The 21584-nt window shown below is 38.2% G+C and overlaps 5 protein-coding genes and 1 pseudogene across 6 annotated transcripts; 2 read left to right on the top strand and 4 right to left on the bottom strand.

Annotated features, from left to right (window-relative positions):
- Positions 1 to 807: 807 nt before the first annotated feature.
- On the top strand, positions 808 to 1362 carry LOC147935302 (uncharacterized). The gene has a single exon (XM_087472940.1). It carries the CDS (start codon positions 808 to 810, stop codon positions 1360 to 1362), a length of 555 nt encoding a protein of 184 aa, XP_087329066.1.
- A 4531-nt stretch (positions 1363 to 5893) lies between these two features.
- Positions 5894 to 7210, top strand: LOC104725151 (transcription factor bHLH139-like). Of its 2 annotated transcripts, none has more exons than XM_019232498.2 (4): positions 5894 to 6237; positions 6352 to 6573; positions 6654 to 6785; positions 6924 to 7210. In XM_019232498.2, the coding sequence occupies exons 1-4, from the start codon at positions 6013 to 6015 to the stop codon at positions 6945 to 6947; spliced, it is 603 nt and encodes a 200-aa protein (XP_019088043.1). In that variant the 5' UTR covers positions 5894 to 6012; the 3' UTR covers positions 6948 to 7210. The 2 variants fall into 2 exon arrangements, with proteins under 2 accessions (XP_019088043.1, XP_019088044.1); XM_019232499.2 differs by having other exon boundaries at positions 5937 to 6237; positions 6355 to 6573.
- A 448-nt stretch (positions 7211 to 7658) lies between these two features.
- LOC104725152 (uncharacterized) lies at positions 7659 to 9214 on the bottom strand. The gene is made up of 2 exons (XM_010443759.3): positions 8992 to 9214; positions 7659 to 8291 (listed from the first exon to the last, which is right to left on the bottom strand). The coding sequence occupies exons 1-2, from the start codon at positions 9154 to 9156 to the stop codon at positions 7737 to 7739; spliced, it is 720 nt and encodes a 239-aa protein (XP_010442061.1). The 5' UTR covers positions 9157 to 9214; the 3' UTR covers positions 7659 to 7736.
- Positions 9215 to 10644: 1430 nt separating this feature from the next.
- Positions 10645 to 10957, bottom strand: LOC147935301 (uncharacterized; annotated as a pseudogene).
- Positions 10958 to 12128: 1171 nt separating this feature from the next.
- LOC104725150 (F-box/kelch-repeat protein At5g43190) lies at positions 12129 to 13785 on the bottom strand. The gene has a single exon (XM_010443757.3). It carries the CDS (start codon positions 13465 to 13467, stop codon positions 12244 to 12246), a length of 1224 nt encoding a protein of 407 aa, XP_010442059.1. The 5' UTR covers positions 13468 to 13785; the 3' UTR covers positions 12129 to 12243.
- A 1976-nt stretch (positions 13786 to 15761) lies between these two features.
- On the bottom strand, positions 15762 to 16559 carry LOC147935300 (uncharacterized). Its single transcript, XM_087472939.1, has 3 exons — positions 16381 to 16559; positions 16118 to 16314; positions 15762 to 15976 (listed from the first exon to the last, which is right to left on the bottom strand). Exons 1-3 carry the CDS (start codon positions 16557 to 16559, stop codon positions 15762 to 15764), a joined length of 591 nt encoding a protein of 196 aa, XP_087329065.1.
- Positions 16560 to 21584: the final 5025 nt, after the last annotated feature.

Below are 21584 nucleotides of genomic sequence, written 5' to 3'. Positions count from 1 at the left end.
AAATAGAAATGGCCTAAGTAAGGAGATGACCCAGATTTAAGATAGAAAGAAGAAGAAGAAGTATTTAGAAATGGAAGATGAGAAGATGAACAGACAAATACCGGTTGAGTGGCTCTGATACCACTTGATACGCCCAAATTCGAGAATCACTCAGCCGGATTAGAAAGGATAGAAACTTGCCAAGTTGAAAGGTGCAACAAGGGAGATTTAATGGATTGAAGGGTCGCACAGCAGTTGCGGAAGGATGCTGATATTCCCAACTCCAATGGCTGCTAGATATGACACACTAGTCCAGCAAAAGAAGGCTGTTGCTTGGATATTACACACCAAGAAACAAGAAAATGTTCTAGACAAAGAACAAAGAGATAGACTAATAAAATGAAAAGGAAAATTGATTGGTTATTCTCAAATGAGATTACATGAGTTTATATAGTGATAAAAAACTTGGTAACAAAGCCAAGTCTTAATTGTTCTTGAAACTAAAAGATAATAAAGATAGTAAGTTGAATGAAGATTCAAACCTTGGTGCATGTTTCTCTTCCCAAGGTGTCTTTCCCAAGGTGAGTTGAACTCTATTTTCGTCACCCTCTTTTGATTCTTATATTTGGGTCGATGCAACAGGTCAGAGTGGGGGTCTATGGTTACTTTGGCGGTCTGGGATTGGCGAGATGGAGGTGGTGGAGTCTTCGGACCAATTCATATATGCGAAGTTTGTTAATGGGGAGATGATATTGAATCTGATTGTCGTCTACGCAGCTCTGACGGTGAGCAGATGTAGCGGTTTTGGGGGATCAGCTTTGAGAGATTATGCGAAGTGTGGTAGGGCCTTTAATCGTGGGAGGGGATTTTAACATGATCGTGAGGGTTGATGAACGCTCCAAAGGAAATGGTAGACTTTCGCCGGATTCTGTGGCGTTTGGAAACTGGATTAATGAGTCATCGTTGATTGATATGGGCTTCCAAGGTAAGCAATTTACTTGGAGGAGAGGGCGCGTTGAGAGTTCTCTAGTGGCAAAGCGCCTTGATAGGGTTCTTTGTTGTCCCGAGGCTCGTTTGTTGTGGCAGGAGGCTAAGGTGGCACATTTGCCGTTCTTATCCTCGGATCACGTTCCCCTATATGTGCAGTTATCTCCCGAGACATCACAGGATGTTCGAAGGAGACCCTTTCGTTTTGAGGCGGCATGGATGAAGCATGAGGGATTCAAGGAGCTGCTGTCGGTTTCTTGGAGAAGGGATTTGAGCACTCCTGATGCTCTGAAACAGCTTCAATCAACACTGTCCAAATGGAACAGGGAGATGTTTAGTGTGGTTCAGAAACGTAAGGAGATACTGCTGAAGGAGACAGTGTCCAAACCCTACTAGAGCTTATTCCAACTGATGAGTTGCTGAGCCGAGAAGAGAGCTTGATTAAGGAGTTTGACCTGATTCTAGAACAGGAGGAGTTGTTGTGGTTCCAGAAATCTAGGGAGAGATAAATTACTTGCGGGGAGAGAAATACTACTTTCTTCCATATGTCCACGATTATTCGGAGGTGGAGAAACCAGATTGAGATGTTGAAAAATAATAAGGGGAACTGGATTACTAATACGCATGAGTTAGAAAAACTGGTTGTAGAGTATTACCAGCGTCTGTACTCTCTGCAAGATGTGGAGGAGGTAGTTGAGAAGTTACCGAGTGTAGGTTTCATGCAGTTGTCAGGTATGGATAAGCTGGTCCTGGAGAAGTCTTTTGTTGCTTCGGAGATTAAACATGCTATCCAGGGAATGGGGAATTTGAAGGCTCCAGGACCAAACGGATATCAACCGGTTTTCTACAAACAGAGTTGGGAGGTGGTTGGTGAGTTAGTGGTGAAGTTCGCTCTGGACTTTTTTGCTACAGGGATACTTCCGTCGGATACTAATGACGCTTTGTTGGTGCTTATTGCTAAGGTGGCTAAACCTGAGAGCATCACCCAGTTTAGACCGATTAGTTTGTGCAATGTGCTGTTCCAAATTATTACGAAGACCATGGTAGAAAGACTGAAGCGGGTCATGACGAAGCTGGTGGGACCTGCACAGTCCAGTTTTATTCCTGGGAGACTGGAAACTGACAATATTGTGGTAATGCAGGAAGCAGTACACTTTATGAGGCCGAAAAAGGGTCGTAAAGGGTGGATGCTCTTGAAGTTAGACCTGGAAAAAGCTTATGACAGGATCCGATGGGATTTCCTTGAGGATACACTTCGATTGGCAGGACTTTCAGCGGTTTGGGTCCAATGGATAATGCAGTGCATTGCTGGTCCTTCACTCTGTTGTGGAATGGAGAAAAGACAGAGGCCTTTAAGCCGTTGAGAGGCCTCAGACAGGGTGACCTGTTATCGCCCTTTCTGTTTGTTCTCTGTATGGAAAGTTTGTGTCATCTCATTGATAGGGCCGTGATAGGTGGAAGGTGGAAGACGATTTGGTTATCTCAAGGAGGTCCTAAGCTTTCCCACATTTGTTTTGCAGATGACTTGATTCTATTTGCGGAAGCTTCAGTCTCACAAATAAGGGTTCTCAGGAGTGTGTTGGAACAGTTTTGTGGTGCCTCGGGGCAGAAGGTCATTCTTGATAAATCTAAAATATTTTTCTCCAACAATGTCTCGAGTGATCTAGGGCTCATCAGTGAAGCGAGTGGTATTAAAGTTAACAAGGACTTAGGTAAGTACATGGGGATGCCGGTCCTTCATAAAAGGATGAATAAGGAGACATTTAGTGCTATTTTGGAGAGAGTGTCCTCGCGTTTGGCAGGTTGGAAGAGCCACTCTCAGAGTTTGGCTGGGCGCCTGACACTTACTAAAGCGGTGCTATCTTCTATTCCGGTTCATTCCATGAGCACAATGATGCTCCCTCAATCGATATTGTCCTCTCTGGATAAAACATCAATCATTCCTATGGGGGAGCACAGCAGGGAAAAGGAAATTACATCTTCTATCTTGGGAGAGAGTCTGTTTGCCTAAGAGGGAAGGTGGTGCAGGACTTAGAACTGCAAAACAGATGGATATGGCACTGATTGCTAAAGTGGGTTGGAGACTCCTTCATGATAGGGAGAGTTTGTGGGCGCATGTGTTGCGGAGTAAATATAAGATTGGAGATACCATTGCTAGTCATTGGTTAACGGTAAAGTCGAACTGGTGCCACCTCCCACACTCCATATTTTACACAAGTGCCTTCGATGTCGTTCCACATTAGTCATAATTGCTCGATTACCAACTAACCATAAGAACACTCTTACTCTCTCTAGTACTTGTAGTCTCTCCCTCTGCGTCGGAAATATGAACCGTTGAGACAATTATTCATATTTTACGAGATTGTCCGGCTATGCATGGAGTGTGGGAGACACTACTTCCGACATAGAGGCATCAGGTATTCTTTGATAGTGCTCTGTTGGAATGGGTTGATATGAATTTGTCAGATGGACGGTCGGTTGATGGAGTTCCATGGTCCACCTTGTTCTCTATGGCCGTATGGTGGGGCTGGAAATAGAGGTGTGGGAACGTGTTTGGGGAGAATGGGATATGGATCGAGTGCGTTTTCTCAAAAGATTTGGCTAAGGAGGTGACACTTGCGAATCTTCAAAAGGAATCTTTGACTAAGAAACCGCCTCGGGTTGAGCAGTTGATTGGGTGGCAGAAACCGAGTGTTGGCTGGATGAAAATGAACACTGATGGTGCCTCACATGGTAATTCAGGTCCTGCGACAGCCGGAGGAGTGTTACGGGACAGTGCGGGCCAGTGGAGTGGTGTGGGGGGTTCGCTTTAAACATAGGGCGGTGTTCGGCAAGTCTAGCAGAACTTTGGGGAGTTTATTATGGGCTGTGTGCTGCTTGGGAGAAGGGTGACACTTGTCTTGAGTTGGAGGTGGACTCGAAGCTAGCGGTGGGTTTTCTTAACACAGGGATTAGTGATTTACACCCCCTGTTTTTCCTGGTACGCATGTGCCATGGCTTTCTTGCTAAGGACTGGCCAGTCTGGATTACTCACATTTACAGGGAGGCTAATCGGCTAACTATGATTTTTCGTTACCTTTAGGTTTTCACTCCTTGGTTGTTATTCCCTCGGAGTTATGTCAGATTTTTGAAGAGGATGAACTTGGTTCTTTGTTTCCACGTTCTGTTGATGTGTAATTTTTTAGTTTTTGAATAAATACTGGGAGATTCTTCTCCCGGTCCCTTACCAAAAAAAAAATTTCATATCTTGGTTGATTAGGAAACTAGAATGAATCGTTTTAGTGTATATGTAATCCACATAACCCTGCAGGAATATACACAATATTCTCTAAACTAATTATACCGTCTCTGTTCTTGTATCAATTGATATTGGTCATCTCTTCCGAAAAGAAATTCATACTTCATACTTTGATTTTTATGTACACATCATACACCTATATATGTTATAGAGAAAGTTCATAATGCTATTTGCTTTAACATTTATTATTTGTCATTCTTACTTGGGCTGTCCTCTCATTCACATTGTATTAAAAAATCACTCCCTATTACTGTTTAATATAAAGTATATTTGGAATTTGTACATATTCTCCTAGGTTTACATTTAAGGTTACTGAGTCCTGGTTAGGATCCAACCGCCACTTGGCAAGCCCAATGAAGTGTAATTATTTGTAGGGGTGGTGGAACTACCAAGTTTAATTCACGCTACCAAAACAGGTTTAGCAGCATTGGTGGCATGAGAAACAATGACTTACATACATAAAATCTTGGAAAACATATGGGTCATGCATGTCCTTTACACACATATAATAATGTGTGCATGATCTCTAAACCTTTGGTTTTTTGATGTTGCAGTAGGAAAACCGTTGGAAAGAGATTATGCATGCTTGGTTATTTTGACAACATGTCATGGAACTGAATCATCAATAGAATAACAACAGCTAGTATATATTTTTGTAATGTTTAGAAAGAAAATAAAACTTTATAATCTAGCAAATGGAGGTTAAAAGAAAAAAGTCTAACCACCAATGAACAGCTAATCCGTAAGATTTAATGCATTGTACCTTGATCGAACTTAGACACAACAAAACATTTCCGAGCTGTGTTTATTTGTTTATATAATGAACAATGACCTTTGACATATTAAATTTTATTTGTTTGTGTATGTAAGGGTGATCTTAAGACACGCAAACGAGTATGAATCTCATCTTGTCGGAATCTCAAATAATATTGTGCCGTCCTTTGGTCTTTTCAGTATCTCTATGTTTATTATCTTTCAACAATACGTATTATTGTAGGAATTTGAATCAAGCTGATTACAGTTACACAACGACAACATTAGCATTAACCCATTAAACTTGCTCTAGGCACGAGTAACTTTGTTGTTTAAACTAGAAAGTATCTCTTCTATACAATCCTCTTTACGAATTCAATTAAATTAGTTTAAGTAATTCGTGTATAGCTAAATCGTGATTTGGACACACAGTCCGAACCCCCAACGTATGTAAGATTCATCAATGTATTGCGGAAAAGAAACTTACATTTGGATTAATGGACTATTTATTTCCCGAAAAGGTAGAAAACTAAAAAAACAAGTTCATTGTCACAAGACGCTTTTTGTACATATCGTGGGGCGCCCCATATATTCTTTCTTTATTCTCTTTTTGATCTTTCACATAAAAATGTTTGACATTCATTGAGAAACATGAATCTTTCTATATATAAAAAATATATAATGTACTCGATCGTCATGCAATGGAGTGGCATTCTTCATTGACTCTGTCTAAACTTGGCTTTTATCGACCCCACAAGTTGACTAATTGTAGTTGATCATGGTACGTTATGAACCTTAAGACTTGTTCAAGACACAGTGACTAAGATTTTGTAACCAACCATAAAATATTTATCATATTTCTTACAAAAGTGTATTTTCCTCAAGCCTCTGATATGAGCTGGTACGCGGCTATATATAAATGTATAGACGCACGCCTAAGAAAAGAAAAGATAAAAATTGAGCATTGAAATTTGCACCCTAAAAAAAGCATTGCTATGGAGAATGGAGCTTTGGTTGATGGTGAATATGAGTCTCTTTTAGGGATATTCAACTTTGACCAATGTTCATCTGACGATACCAGTTTTTACAATGCTCCTAGTGAGATTGATGCTTTCTCTTCCGATGAGTTCTTCCCATTTGGTACGAGTCTGAAAAGGAACTATCCGGCTGTTCTTGATGGTTCCAATTACCAAATGAACCTCTATGTCGACTCAAGACAAGTAAGCTTTAATTCAAAACGTTGTTTTTTCAATTTTTTTTTTTGTCAAATGCTAAGCCACTACCTGTACCTCCCGGTATCAATGAGCAAACGATAATGGTTACCACAAATTAAGCAGGAGCAGATGAAACCGATGAAGAAGCAAAAGTTAAGCTCGGAAAATAATTTGGTCACCGAGCCTAACACTGCTTGGAGAGATGGTCAGAGCCTAAGCAGATTCAATAGTTCAGATGATGAGAAAGCTTTAGGTTTAACGGCTAATACATCAAAAAGCCTTACACGCAAAGCAAAACCCAACAAACGGATAGCATCCGATCCTCAGAGCCTATATGCTAGGGTAATTCAAGAAACTAAACAAATCATTGCTGATTTGAGTTGTTAGGTTTTGTGGAATAATAATGTTGATGTATGTTGCAGAAACGAAGAGAAAGAATAAACGGGAGGCTAAAGACATTGCAGAGCCTAGTTCCTAATGGGACAAAGGTCGATATAAGCACAATGCTTGAAGACGCCGTCCATTACGTGAAGTTCTTGCAGCTGCAAATCAAGGTAACACAACTCTTTGTCTTGTTTGATTCTTGGTCGTTTCTTGTACTTCAAGAAACCATGTAACATTCTTTCCTTAACTCTGTTTATAATATTTCTCCTAACCAAGCACTTTTGTTTCTTCCCGTTTTTGCAATGTAGCTATTGAGTTCGGATGATCTATAGATGTATGCACCTCTTGCTCACAATGGCCTGAATGTGGGACTACATCATAGTCTTTTGTCTCGGCGTATGTAAGACAATATCACTTGAATAACATAACTTACTTGCTGTTTTTTTTCCTTTTTCTTTGCTCTATGTTCATGATTATCGTTATTTTTGTTCGAGTTGTTCAATTTTTCTGCCTATTTCGTTCTATGAAATTGACACTCTTCTTGTAATTATTATATATGCTCAAGTCAATTTGGAGTAACAGCATTTAAAATTAATTTTTGTTTTTAAATTAATGTACCTGGATGGCGGCATATATGTGTATTAAATGCAACCAAATTATAGGGATGTCCAAGCAATACTCACACAGCTAAGTTTTAAACTGGATTAATAAAACAGAGAAAGATTAAAAAAAAATAGATTTTTTTATATGATCAAGAACCGCTAAAAGATTACAAGAGAGATCTAACTAGTTTTATTCGCAAGTTAGGGTTTTTCTAGAGTAAACTTATGCCTAAGGTTCTTATGGGTGTCGACGAGCTCCCCCTTTTATATTTCCGGGGTGTCGATTCTTCGATGTAGTTTGTTTCTATTATCTTCGTGGAATTTTGTTTTTTTGTAGATTCGATCTTATCTCTCGGTATCTTCTTTTCTAGGTTGGTTTCCAGACCAATAGATGTCGAGCTAATTGAGCTTTAGGTTCCGAAATTGTATTCCTTGTCGAGCTAGGCCCAAAATGTCAAATAGTTTATTTTTACTAAACCACTCTGGACTACAATACAACCAAATTTTCAATGTATATCTCTATGGTTTACAAACAGAAATTTTAGCGTTCGACGGAAAATCAAACTGATACAACACCCAAACAAGGCCTAATGAAGACGCAAGCACAGGTAACGGCCCAAACATCCAAAGCAACAACGGTACAGAAACGCACATAACTCTGTTCCCAACCATAGCCATTAAAAACCCTCTCTCCAGCACCAATCTTGTATACTCCCTAAACGACGTTGTCCCCGTGATATCAAAACCGCAGTCGCAGTCTCCTTCAGGCTTCTTAGCAATCGCGTTGATTAGGAAAATTGCATCCATAAAATAACTCAGGGCAATTGAGCTAAAGAAGAAGCTCGCCGCAAGAAGCAACGAGGCAGAGGCATATTTTAGGACGAAGATTTTAGCGTTTTGTGAGCCGAAGAAGATGTCATCAGCCGCGGTGATGAGATGACTCGCTTTAAACGCGTTGTTAGTTACCGCGGCTAGAGAAAGGAGGATAAGTATGGCGATCGAAGCCGTGAGAATTGTCACCATTTTTTTGTTCCTCAAGCTTTGTACAGCCAACATTCCGGTCTTATCATCACCCTGCGTGTTCATTATGATCAACAAAACAAGAACTGATTTATTAACAACAAAAAATCTACAAAGACATTAGGGATTTATTTCATTTTACTTGTAAAAGCAGAATTTTGTCTTTGTGTTTTACAACTTTACATGTGACTTATTTTTGTACAACGTAAAAACTAATATTTTTATAAAAAATGTGAACACAACGCCGATTATTTTGTTTGCGTTGAAGATTTAAACTAAGACCTATTGTGCAAACGTAAAACTAATGAGTAGTATGTTTACCCTTGCATATACATATTCTAATAGTTATTAAAAATGACAAAGACATAAGGGGTTTGATTGTTTCAAATGAAAAAGAAACAAGTGAATTAGTTTCTGATTTTTCACTGAAGATATGTCATATGTGTTACATGTAAACGCCAACGCCATTTATTCCGTTTGCGTTTTACAACTAATTTTATTCTTTTGGGTAAAGAAATTAAATGTGCTCACATTTGCAATACGCAATACATATACATATTTCAATCATCTTTTGAAAACTTTACGAAGAAACGAAAAAAAAACAAGATAAAAGTATGTAAAAAAAATCATAGTTGCCTAAATATTTTGGTTTAGTTCAAATTTGAAAATATATAATTTTCTTTGTCTTAACATATAAGCGCAAAACAAAGTCTACATAGAACAAACATCTAAAAAAAAAAAGAAGAAGAAGAACCTCTTTGATGTCACGGAACCAAGCTTTGCGTTTGGAGGAATCAATGCCAAGGGAAGTACGAGAAGGGTTGTGCTTGAAGGTGCTCCATAGAAAGACATGGTATCCCACTGCTATCAACAAACTTAATGGCACCACTATGCTGTCTGTGTCGATCTTCATTCTCATTCCTCTCCTTTTTTTTTTTTTTTTTTTTTTCAGTTTTTGACTAATTACACTGATTCTAATTCGCATTAGCAAAGGAATATACCAATATATAAAGATAAAAAGTTAGTGGACAAATGGGATTCATAGTCAGATATCAAAACGAAAATAGTGGACATCTCTCCATTGTCTTGCCGGTGTTATTTTGGACGTATACGCAACTAATTCTTGGTCGGACTATTAAACAAAAGTTAAATGTTTCATGGGATAAAGTAGGACATATTAACATCTGACAATACACACTCACTTTACCCACTAGCTAATAGAGTTTGGTATCATGTAACAACACACATTCAATAAAATGTCTAAATTTGTACAAGTGTATTTTTATATTATTTTATGTACATATAAAACATTTAAGCTTGACTTCAGAGATTTTCTTATAGACTTGCTCGCATTATCGAGCAACTATCTTATTGAAGAAGAATATAGATTAAATATTGAGATTAAGATTGACATGTGTAAGTTTTTCCTTGAGCACTCGACTTTTGGTTGGTTGGCCCCGAAGGATCTCTAGCTCATATTTGAGGAATTGCTGCGAAAGACTGAATCAGAGCCGGTCCTGAATAAGAAGCCTAGTGAAACAGGCGTTGGCGTCCAAAATTAAAACCCCCATTTAGAAGTTAAAATTTTTATATATTGTATATAGCTTATATAGAAAATGTTAAATGATAAGAAGGGAAACAATATGGCCAAAATATTGAAAGTAAAACAAGGCCAATAGTGAAAGCCCCTTGGCCCAGTGGTTGGCCTAGGGTTCATTAATGCTTTTACACTAGGAAGTCTGGGATTCGAACCCTGGATAATGCGATTTATTAATTGTGCAGATTAATAGAGACAAATTTACAGACGATCTCCAGTGATGTGCAATTATCGCTGTTCGCTGTGATTCTACATACACATGAAGGTGAGCATAGAGAAAGAAAGTGACCATCAAGAGCATGGAGTAGGAGAGCAAGAGTGTTTGTAGTAAATCTAATAGGGTCGGAAGGAATTGCCCATAGAATTATATGTAATTGTTATCATAATTTGCAATCAATAATAAATCCAGACGACAAAAAAAAAACAAAGCCAATATTTTGAAACTAAATTAAATAAATTTATGTAATTAGTTACAAAAACAAAAATATGTTCGACAAAATGTTGAACTTAAATGTTAGATCCCATATTAGGGCGCACAGTGATTTTTTTTTTAAAACTAATTACATAATTTATTTATTATTTTGAGCGTCAGAAAACTACCGGAGAACAACCATCATGTCTTGTGGTGTGTTGTACTTATATTATGTTCTGAATTTCATTTAGATTAATCATAAATAAAGAAAAATTATTTTTCTTATTCTTCATCTAGCGTGTACTATTATTTTTCCGCATTGATTATCCTTAGTTTTTGTCATATTTTTTTTTGTTTGTCTTTCATTAGACTAAAGTGATAAGAAATTGATACGGCGAAACTGTAAAATGTATATTTCACCAACGACGATTTACATTTTATCAAAAGAAAAAAAGTCTAAATAATTAGGTGATAGGATGGATACTGGGAGAATTTTCGCCTCGACGACAATTGTGACAACGTCGACAGATTCCTACAATAGAAAAAACAAAGAGAACGAAAAGCATCATCACAGGAACCATCCATGGCTTGAACCATGGAGGATCTTCTGGAAGATCAACGCAGCTTCTTCTTCTTTAAGTTGATGTCGCATCAAAGATTTGATGTGTATTAATTGTTGTTTAAAAACAACCACCAAATTTTTCTTCTCATCTCCTGAGTTTCCTTCTCTTAGAAGATGAGAAGAATGGCAACAATGTGAAAATTTGCTATTCTCAAAAAAATTGTGTATGATTTCTTGCGTTTTGTTTAAAGATTTATTTTTAGTGTTTTTGCTATATTTTCTCTAGATATTTTGGAGCATTTGCTATTTTTAGTGAAAACAAAATCAGATGACACGTAAAAGAACGAATTATTTCTATTTTCTATTATTAAGTTTCAAATTAAATTCTCAATTATTTAAAAATATTAAGATTTTTCACCTGTCACGAGATTTTCCCAAAAAATTGTGCAACGGTCGACAAACTCTAAGACCAAAGTCTCAATCTTCGTCCCACTGGCCATTTTTGTTCATCAGGGATGATGGAATCCCTTCTTCAAAGTCACATCTTTGGTCAGAGACAAAATCTTCGAACTCAACTGAGTTGGTGTGCCTAACTCCAAAGGTACTTTCCTACATGAGTCATGCATGCCTCTCCGATTACATGTTTTAGTCGCATGTTGGAATGACCCGCATAAACACCACGACAGTCATTATATGATTTTTTATAAATTTTTTAGTCTATTTGAAATCTTTTGACTAAATGATTATCATATTTTTGTTTGAATTAGAACTACTTTTTCTTTACCACATTTTACTATAAGTTTTAAATCTGGTCGATTAACTAACACATAACACAATTATGTTAATCTAACTTTGAAAAACCAACCGGTATATAGTAGTGAGATGTTTAAGAGAGTTGTAGAATATTTGTTGAGAAGTGTAGAATGCTTTAGATTATTAATCTATATTGTTAGGTGTAGGTTGGATGATTCCCTCGTTTGTAGCAACCAACCATTCTAACAATTTCTTTCTTAAGCGCTTTTCTCTCCCTTTCTCTCTTCTTGCCAAGGTTCTCGAGCTCTGATGAGGTTGAAATAGCAATTAGCAACCACAACAGGTGGAAAAGTGACAGGACCGATGAACTGGCTCACGTGGAATCAGTTTGTGACAATGGCATAATGCGATGCTTGAACCGTGGGACACTCCTTGTAACGTGTCAACCCCTAGTGTCCCAAGTAATCTTAACCACTCTTTTCAATAGTGCAAATTTTATCCCTAGTGGAAAGACTACTCGAAAATTGCAACATCAACAGAAATATTAAACAACAAAAATATCATGGCTTCATTTTAAATATTACCAATCTTTTATTTCACAAAGAGATACCAACGAAACCATTGATATAAGACAAAAAATATGGAGATTTTGAACACAAACACAATAACAAATAACAGATAACTAAACAGAAGCAGACAAGCTGGGAACAAAAGAGAACCAACGAAACCCACAGCTCCATTTCTCTGGCAGCGAAGGACACTTTGGAACCCAATGCCATGTCCTTCTCCCAACATGAAAAAACAGAATCTCAGGCCAATTGTAACAACAAACACAAATCATCTCCTTATGCCACAAACAGTACACATGCTCGTAGTTATGGTAACACACCGAAGTGAACTTCCTACAAACAATGTCCGGTAATGTTTCAGTTTCGATCCAACTCTCTGTCTCGTCTTTAAATTCCCAAATCTTGATACTCCTACAAATCCCATTACTCCCAATACCTCCAACCATGTACAGTATCTTCTTCTCTGGATCACTCACCAATCTAGCAAACGTGATGTGATCCTCCGCCGGAAAAACACCGTGTCCGGTGGCTGTTGTTGTCCATTTCCCGTCGTTTAAATCAACGCTCACGATTAGAAAAGGCTCGGATCTAGCGAAGTAAAGAGACCCATTGTAAAAGACTCCATCTTGATTAAACCCACGAGGTAAGACCTGATCAACGCCGCCGAACTTTCTCCAGGTGCGATCACTTGAGTCGTAGAGGCAAACAGATCTTGAAGAAGCGGCGGAGGAAGATGGGCAAAGAGTGAAGATTTTGTAGCCGTCAGGGGAGGTAACAAGAGAGAGAAGCTCAAAGGGGAAAGAGTAGCTAGGGAACTTGATAGATCTTGAGGATCTGGTTAAGGGATTGAAGATGGAGAGAGAAGAAACAGAGGAAGTGGAACGTGAGAAACAGAGGAGGCCGTGGGAAGAAGAGAGGAGAGAAGAGGCGCAGGTTACTGAGAGGGAGCGAGGGAGTGGTAACGTGCACCAGGAGATGAGATTTGGGTTGAAGAGAGGGAAGGAGTTGAAAGATTGAGGATGAGAGAGGAGGAGGAAAGAAGGGAGAGAGAAGGAAGAATGGTCGGAGAGGAAAGATGGAGAGAGGATGAGAGATCGGAGATGGCGTGAGATTGATCTTAAGGAGATGAGAGTTTTGAAAGGGAGGAAAGAGAGGATGTGGTCGAGGAGGTGATTTGGTAAGTTAGACCAGATGGTCGGATCCATGTCTCTTGGAGAAGATAGAGCTGTGGGGGATGATTCTGGTGACCAGTAGAGGAAATCGGAGGCGGTGGATGAGGTGGTTGTGGTGGTGGTGATGGTAATGGGTTTCTTGCCGTGAGCTCTGAGTCGGAACATGGTGAGAGATTGTAGGAGGGACGTTGAAGTTTCAACCAGCTTTGAGTTGCTTTTCTTACTTCAAGAAGAGACAAAAGGGAAGGGAAGAGAGATATGTAACGAAGACTCTACGTTTGCGTCTAGACGGTTCACATTTGGGATGTGGGACAAAAGAACAAGTGAACCGGACCCAACTGATGATACTCTTTTAATTTTTAATATATTAAAAATGCATATAAACAAAAATGAAACTATTTTTTATATTTGAAAGTAAACAATATTATTCTTTCTTTTGGTCAAACACCAGATTAAAACTAAATACAACAGTAATATATTTTCTCTATATTTTGTTGAAACGAAAAAATTAATTAATCAAAACTAACTCAAAACCAAGAATATTATTAGTGTTGAGTTAAACCTGTTAAATAAATACAATTATTTTATTTTTGTCACGCTGCAATTATTTTTAAGTTTCAATTTTAAATCGTACTTATTTTATAAGTAAATACTTTAAGTTAAAATGAATTAATTATATATTGTATGTTTTTTTTCAAAACTAAACAGAAGAGAATTCTATAATGGAAAAAAAAATATTGAACCAAGTTTCCAAATCAAGCCAAACTGCAAAGTAGCAATGTTAAAGTCTTTGCATATTAGACGGTATAAGTATAACCACCAAAAACTTTTTATAATCAATATGTTTAACATAAATATTATTTTGTTTTAGTTTTATTTTATTCACAATACTTTATATAGACCAAAACGTGATTCAATCAAATCAGACAAAGTTTGAGTCATGCATTATTTAAAACCGAATAAACCAAACTGAAAACTCCAATGACGGTGCCACATTCAAACTAAGCCTCGACAATAGATTTGACTTCTTCTTCTTATCATAAATTATACAACTACACATAAATGCACGTTTATTGATGATAGTCCGAACGTCGTTGGACGACCAACATCTAATTACATTATTGATAAATGGAACAGTTGATTATGAAGATTAATCTTAGTCTTAGGACCACTTTTTGACTTTAGAATTTAATATGGTTTCTATCTTTTACAAGCAGTGTCTATCTCTATTGGTGATGTAGTAGCATAATAAGTAGGTAGGACCAGTTGATAAGATCCCCTCGTCTACTCAGACTACTCTTTCATGCCAATTGCCAAGTGTGAACAATGTTATCTCGAGAAGATGCAGAGCATAGCAACGGTGTGTTTTATTATAACATCTTGCAATATCGTCTCTAGTTATTTTTGTAGGATTTTTTCTTAAGATACTTTAAATGAACATCGGATTAAAGATACATGATTAAAACATAATTTAATTATATATGACTTAAACCGTCCGACTGATTCGAAAATAATGTGGCAAAAAAATAATTCAAAAAACGATAATATAAAAAAAAATACATTGGTGCAAAACTCTCTTTTCTTCACTCTTTCAACCATCATGTTTCAGCTAGTAGTGGGTAGGAAAGTACCATGGTTTGTTTGGTTTTATTGCTTACAATTGTTGTCTGTTGATGTTTTCTTTGTTTTAAGCCACTTTCCAATTATTTATTTATAAACTTCTCTGAGGTGGAAGTCTAAATATCTTCGGGTGTTTTGATTGTATCTTTAGGTTATTTAAAACTTTCATTTTCCTTATTTGCTGTTCAATAGCTCCTAACAAAATTCTACACCTTCTTGATATGCATACTCAGTATGAATTAGGAAGCAGATTTCAACTAGTACACGTTTTTTTAATGCGACGCTAGTATCCACTTCTAAAAGAAAGTATTAACATACTTAAGCTTCAAAACATGTGAGAAAGTATTAACATACTTAAGCTTCAAAACATGTGAGAAAGTATTAACATACTTAAGCTTCAAAACATGTGCGTATAGCACTACTCCATTATATTACAGATTATATCTATGTAAAGTGCATTAGCTGTTGAAAAAAAAATGTGCCTTAGCTTTTTTGACATTTTTTATATAATTATAATGTAATGTTAAATTATATTCAAATGAAAAATACGTTTTTACAACTATTGCATAATAGTTCTGAAAAGTTTTAAACAAACAATACATTTAAAACTTAAAATCGAGAGCCAAACTAAGCTTTTAACCCATTGTTATAATGTCTATCGTCCATAAGTCCAAATGCTAGAAGTTGGTCCCGCATGCTTGTTTATCATGTGGATAAGGCAAGAGGCGGATTGCATGGTCTCACTATGCGTCTGCCCATTTTGCTTTTGCTAGAAGCTGTAAACTGTAGTTTGCAAAACAGAACGAGCCAAAAACCGCTGAAGTCAATCACCCCAATCACTACAAGCGGAAGAGATGATCGTGTGCCAGTTGGTAGAAATATTTTGCCTTGTAAATGTTCATTGCCGAAGCTTTCCAGACCTCAGCACTCAAACTGCAGGAAAATAATAAATGGTCCCGTGTTTCAGTGGCATTATTGCATAAAGTACACGCCTCTTGAGCTCCTTTGTTCCATTGCAGCAGTCTGTCCCCAGTAAAGAGTCTGTTGCGAATCCCTAACCACATATAGAAAGAGAACTTCAGAGTTGAGTAAGTGAACCAAATACTCTTGTGCCAGGAGACCTCAAAAACCATGGAGCGTATCTGATTTTAAGTGTCCTTGGTGGGAAATTGTGGCTTATACTTCCTATTTCTACCTTTCCATAGCACGACATCTTCTCTGGAATTACTGGTATCTCGTTTCAACTCAAGTTCTGCTTTCATTGAGTTAAAAGAGCATTGTCGATGCCGCCGTTGATGACGTCTTCCCCACGCCTCTGCAACAATCATGTACCTATTGATCCCCATATCAATAAATCCTTGATCACCAGCCACATCCACCAACCGACCCATGCTGGACCAATCATCAAACCAAAAGGAAGTTCAGAGCCCATTATTCACTTTTATTTTACAAAACTACTTCGCAAGATCTCTAAATTTGAGAAGTTTCCTCCACATCCATGAACCAAGAGTAGTCGGTTTAATAGACCAGCAGTTATCTCGCTTGATTACAGTACTGTCAACCCATCTACCCATAGAGACTCCCCAAGAGAAACAATTTGCCATATCAACTTTAGCCACATCCACCAACAGACCCATGTTGGACCAATCATCAAACCAAAAGGAAGTTCAGAGCCCATTATTCACTTTCATTTTACAAAACTGCTTCACAAGATCTCTAAATTTGAGAAGTTTCCTCCACATCCATGAACCAAGAGTAGTCGGTTTAATAGACCAGAAGTTCTCTCGCTTGATTAAAGTACTGCCAACCCATCTAACCCACAGAGACTCGCCAGGAGAAACAATTTGCCATATCAACTTTAGACAACACATGGGTTAGATGGGTTGGCAGTACACATCATTCATCTCTGTTAATGACTATAGCCCCAAGCCACCTTCCCTTTTAGGCTTGGAAATGTCCTCCCGATCTATCTTAACTTTATGAGGGTTTAAATCCGGTCCTGACCAGAGGAAAGCCGAACACAACCTGTCTATCTCAAGGATACACTATCTCAGCAGACGAAAACCAGATAGCCAAAAGCTACAAATACTCAATAACATCGAGTGTACCAAGTTGAGACGACCTGCAAAGGAGAGAAACCGGGCTGTCCAGGAGCCTATTCTCTTTTTAAGCTGCTCAATTAACGACATATAATCAGAGGAAGTGAAGAGCTTGGTGACTAAGGGAAGTCCCAAGTACCGCCCTGACAACTGACCAACTTTAAACCTAAAGCTATCCTTGATCACTTGATGATCCGCGTTGGACAAACCTCCTAGGTAGACTGTAGACTTTTCCATACTTATTTTCAATCAGGAGTGCTGGGCAACCTTGTCAAATACCGCCACAATTCCTTCAATAGACCTTACCTTCCTGTTAGATAAAACCATACGGTCATCCGCAAAACATAAATGGGTAACACCAAGTGTCTACAAATCCGGAGTGCTTAGCTTTTTCACTTGACCGAATCTAGAAGTTATAATGATTGACTACATCGGACGATGATTTTGAAGTGATTTATTTTGTGGACTTTGAGTCCAGGTAATTGCAATGTGAGAAATACCACTTGACCAATTCTATCACATTGTAATTAACTTTTTTAAAATGACAAATTTAAATTATGATACTATTTGCTAAACAAAAAAGAATTATATCTAAACATGTGAAATCTTCATGACTGTTTAGATCACAATATAAAAGAGTTATAAATTGTAATGAATTCTAGTTTACATTTTCTCTTCCAAATTGATTTTATTTTAGTCATGATATAAAAAATTACCCCCTTTCTCTAGAAACGTATAAAAGGTACGATAAAACTAATTTTAAAAAAAAACAGACCAAAGGGAGAAATCAGCAAGAGTTTAGATCTAAGATTTTACCAACGGAACGGATGGAGAGACTAGCTGTGGAGAGACAACAACCGAGACAAGAGTTTAGATCTAAGATTTATCTCTTAGGGGTTTTTTTTTTTGGTTCAAAGAAAGGATGGATAAAGCTTCTAAATCTGGTTTTCACTAAAATCTAATGGACAACCAACAAAATTACAAAACTAGTACCACGGGAAAAACTTTAGTGGGCGCTTGCATGGCGATTTTTAGGCGATTTTTAGATCTCTCTATGAAATTAGCAAGTACAATCAACGAATCGTTTAATCCCTTCTCGCTGCTTTCTTTAGGCCTATGTGGCTTTATTTTTTCTGGTTTCAAGCGTTGGGTCCGAAATTCTTCGGAGGAATTTACAGATTTGAGAAGGATGATGAACCGACCAAGGAAGAAAATGGAGATCTCTATTTTGGAGGAACTTAAGGAGATGGATCTGCTTGGGGAAAGAGTGACAGTTGATGTACCAGATCTGGAAAATAAGGATCTCATAGAGGAAAATTCTATGAGTGTAATCGTTTGATGTCTTAATCCTGCAGCTCACAAGGTAGGAGGTCTGGTGAAGGCTCTTCCCCCGATTTGGGGTATGGAGGAAAAGGTTAAGGGAAGGGTAGTAGGCGAGGATAGAGTTTCGTTCATTTTTGAGAGTGAAGGTGACCTTTACCATGTTCTCTATCGAGAACAATGGTTGTGAACGGATCGATAGTCACTCTTGACCAATGGAAACCAAACCTGGGACCCGAATTTCTGACAAAGATTTTTTTTTGGATCCGCTCAAGGGACTACCAATTCACCTTCTTAAGAGGCAAGCGGTGGAAGCTAGTCTAGAACCTTATGCAAAGTGGATGCGGTGAGCTCTATGCAAAAAATTCTCCATCCCTGGAATATGTGCGGGCTAGAGCATGGAAAAATGCAGACGAACCTCTCATTCCTAAAAATTGCTAGAGTCTCATCTGGAGAGACATACAGAGTGGAATTGGTATATGAGAAACTACTCAAAGTGTGCTTCCTCTGCAAAAGGCTCACACATGAAAAAGCAGTTTCCCATTCCAAATTCAAGAACAGCCATTAAGTAAATGAAGTAGACAAAGCAGAATTGGAGAACCCCAAAGGTTTAAAGGCAAGGAGAAAGAGGTCCAACATGAAGAAGAGTTGCATCCAAATCTTGATTTTCATGATGTATTCTGAAGCAAAATAGCCATGTTGGTTCTCAAGTCCCAGGTACAAAAGCAAAAACGGTTAGGAGCGCCTCCAGTGGGAAGGACAAGTAGAAGGAAGAAAAGGAGTGACATCCCAGAAGGTTTTGAGACCAAAAGCAAGGGAAAATCAGGAAGGACAAGAAGAGGAGGTCACAAAGAAGCCTGAGGAACCTCTATTGTCTCTAAGCAAGAGGAGAAAGCTGAGTAATAATGGAGAGAGAGCTAGTAAGAAAGCTAGAGTGGGTTCAGAAGAGAAGAAGAGATACTCACCCTCTATTTTTGAGAGACTTGGATCAAGCGGGGAAAAGTCGAGGAGTGCCAAAAGGAAGGGATCAAATGAGGAAGCTAAACATTCTTCTTCTGTATTTCAAAGGCTAGGATCTTAGACCTCTTCATCCAGTCCATGTCTGAGAGAGAGTTCTGAAAAATCAGTCATTATGCTCATATGGCATCGCTTCCATTATGTCATTCTGCTTTCTCAGTGGCAACACAATGCAACCTTTCTTATGGTGGTAATAAGGATCCTGAGCTGAATTGTCAGGGGTGGGAATACCCCGACAGTTCATCATATGAGGGAAATATGTGGTATGTATTTCCAGAGAATATCCTCTGTGAGACCAAAAAACAAAGGGAATATCTAAAAAATATGTTAGGTCATCTTAGATATTTTGATATACATACAGTGTAGCTAGTAGGGAGAACTGGGGGATTAGCACTAATGTGGAAAGAGGTTGTTGGTGTGAGGATCCTCGAAGCAGATAAAAAATGATAGATGCCCACATAACCTGGCAAGATAAGGAGTTTTACTTGACTTGTATCTATAGGGAGCTAGTTCAAAGCGAAAGAGGCTACTTCTGGGAAAGACTAACCAGATTAGGGATCACCAGAAGTGATCCTTGGATGTTAACCGGATATTTTAACGAATTGGTGGATCCTAAGGAGAAGTTAGGGGGTCCAGAGAGGAAGGATACCTCCTGCGTGGAATTCAGACAAATGCTGAGCTCATATGGCTTATGGGAGGTGAATCACAAAGGATATCAGTACTCTTGATATGTTAATAGAAATGACGTACTGGTACAATGTAGGCTTGATAGAACGGTGGCAAACCAAGCTTGGATGGAGATGTTCCCTCAAGCGCAAGCAATGTACTTAAAAAAGGCTTTCTCAGACCGTAGCCCTTTGATCAACAATCTCATGGGAGATAAATGGAAATGTGGGCTAGTTTTAAGTATGATCAAAGATGGATCCACCAAGAGGGTTTTACGGATCTAGTGGGAAGCCTTTGGTTAAACAATAAGGGATGCTCTGAAGAGAAGATGATGGGGAAAATAGCTTGTTGCATAAAGGAAATTTCCAAATGGAAGAGAGTAATCAAGCCAGTTTAGCATACAGACTTCAAGAATTGCAATTTAATCTTGATGAGATGAAGCTAAAAGGACGACTCCCTTCAATGGTCAGAAGCTGAAGTGCCTCAAAACAAGCTGAACAAAGAATACATTCAGGAGGTGATATACTAGCGTGAAAAAAGCAGAGTGTCCTAGATGATTTTGGGGACAGAAATACAAAAATATTTTCATGTTGCAACCAAAAATATAAAAGAGCCCAGAACAGAATTCAGAAACTGGTGGATGAGGAAGGAAAGAAGTGGAGCTCTGATGTGGCTTTAGGCAAAGTAGCATAAGCCTATTTTAAAAAACTTTTCTCCTCAGAAGACGTGGGTTATCAGATTGGATAACTAGAGCAAACAACACTCCAGTAAAGGAAAGGATGAACGCAAATCTTCAAGCTCATGTCACCACATAGGAGGTAAAGGAAGCAATTTTCATTATCAATCTCCACAAATTGCCAAGGTCCAGATGGGATAAATGGATTCATGTATCAACAATTTTAGGATCAGATGGGAGATCAAATCACAATGATGGTCCAAAATTTCTTCAGCTCGACCTCTATGGAGAAAGGTATGAATGACACAAACATATGTTTAATCCCAAAGAAGTTGAATGCATGTAAAATGGTGAATTTCAGACCCATTAGCCTCTGCAATGTCATCTACAAAATTATTGGGAAGGTGTTGGCCAACAGATTGAAGAAATACCTTCCTGAGCTTATTTCGGAAACTCAATATGATTTTGTGGAGGGCAGGGTTATAAGCGATAACATTTTGATAGCCCATGAACTACTACATGCTATAAGCTCCAATAACAAATGCTCTGAAGAATTTATTGCCATTAAAACTGATATCTCCAAGACGTATGATAGAGTGGAGTGGTCATTCCTAGCAAAGGAAATGAGAGTGTTGGGTTTGCAGAGGAATGGATTGATCTGATAATGGAGTCTGTCCGGTCTGTCCGTTACCAAGTCCTGATTAATGGTGAACCATTTGGAGCAATAATGCCCACAAGAGGACTAAGACAGGATGACCCTCTGTCTCTCTACCTCTTCGTTATCTGCACGGAGATGTTAGTAAGAATGCTACTTGGAGGCAGAGGGGAGGAAGCATATTACTGGACTTAAAGTGGCAAGAGGTGCTCCAGCCATTACTCACCTC

The sequence above is a fragment of the Camelina sativa genome, chromosome 11 (genome assembly GCF_030686135.1).
Source record: "Camelina sativa cultivar CO46 ecotype springtype chromosome 11, ASM3068613v1".
Taxonomy (NCBI): domain Eukaryota; kingdom Viridiplantae; phylum Streptophyta; class Magnoliopsida; order Brassicales; family Brassicaceae; genus Camelina; species Camelina sativa.
This window is presented reverse-complemented; position numbering and strand designations above follow the sequence as displayed.

What these genes read in the sequence shown, in the direction of transcription:
- LOC104725150 (XM_010443757.3), bottom strand. Translation starts at nt 13,467, where the DNA reads ATGTTCCGACTCAGAGCTCACGGCAAGAAACCCATTACCATCACCACC.
- LOC104725152 (XM_010443759.3), bottom strand. Translation starts at nt 9,156, where the DNA reads ATGAGAATGAAGATCGACACAGACAGCATAGTGGTGCCATTAAGTTTG. An exon ending in GGTTCCGTGACATCAAAGAG is followed by an intron (nt 8,292 to 8,991) that starts GTTCTTCTTCTT and finishes ATGAACACGCAG; the next exon opens with GGTGATGATAAGACCGGAAT.
- LOC147935300 (XM_087472939.1), bottom strand. Translation starts at nt 16,559, where the DNA reads ATGGGTCTGTTGGTGGATGTGGCTAAAGTTGATATGGCAAATTGTTTC. An exon ending in AAATTTAGAGATCTTGCGAA is followed by an intron (nt 16,315 to 16,380) that starts GTAGTTTTGTAA and finishes TGATTGGTCCAG; the next exon opens with CATGGGTCGGTTGGTGGATG. An exon ending in AGATGTCGTGCTATGGAAAG is followed by an intron (nt 15,977 to 16,117) that starts GTAGAAATAGGA and finishes ATATGTGGTTAG; the next exon opens with GGATTCGCAACAGACTCTTT.
- LOC147935302 (XM_087472940.1), top strand. Translation starts at nt 808, where the DNA reads ATGCGAAGTGTGGTAGGGCCTTTAATCGTGGGAGGGGATTTTAACATG.
- LOC104725151 (XM_019232498.2), top strand. Translation starts at nt 6,013, where the DNA reads ATGGAGAATGGAGCTTTGGTTGATGGTGAATATGAGTCTCTTTTAGGG. An exon ending in TCTATGTCGACTCAAGACAA is followed by an intron (nt 6,238 to 6,351) that starts GTAAGCTTTAAT and finishes CCACAAATTAAG; the next exon opens with CAGGAGCAGATGAAACCGAT. An exon ending in CTCAGAGCCTATATGCTAGG is followed by an intron (nt 6,574 to 6,653) that starts GTAATTCAAGAA and finishes TGTATGTTGCAG; the next exon opens with AAACGAAGAGAAAGAATAAA.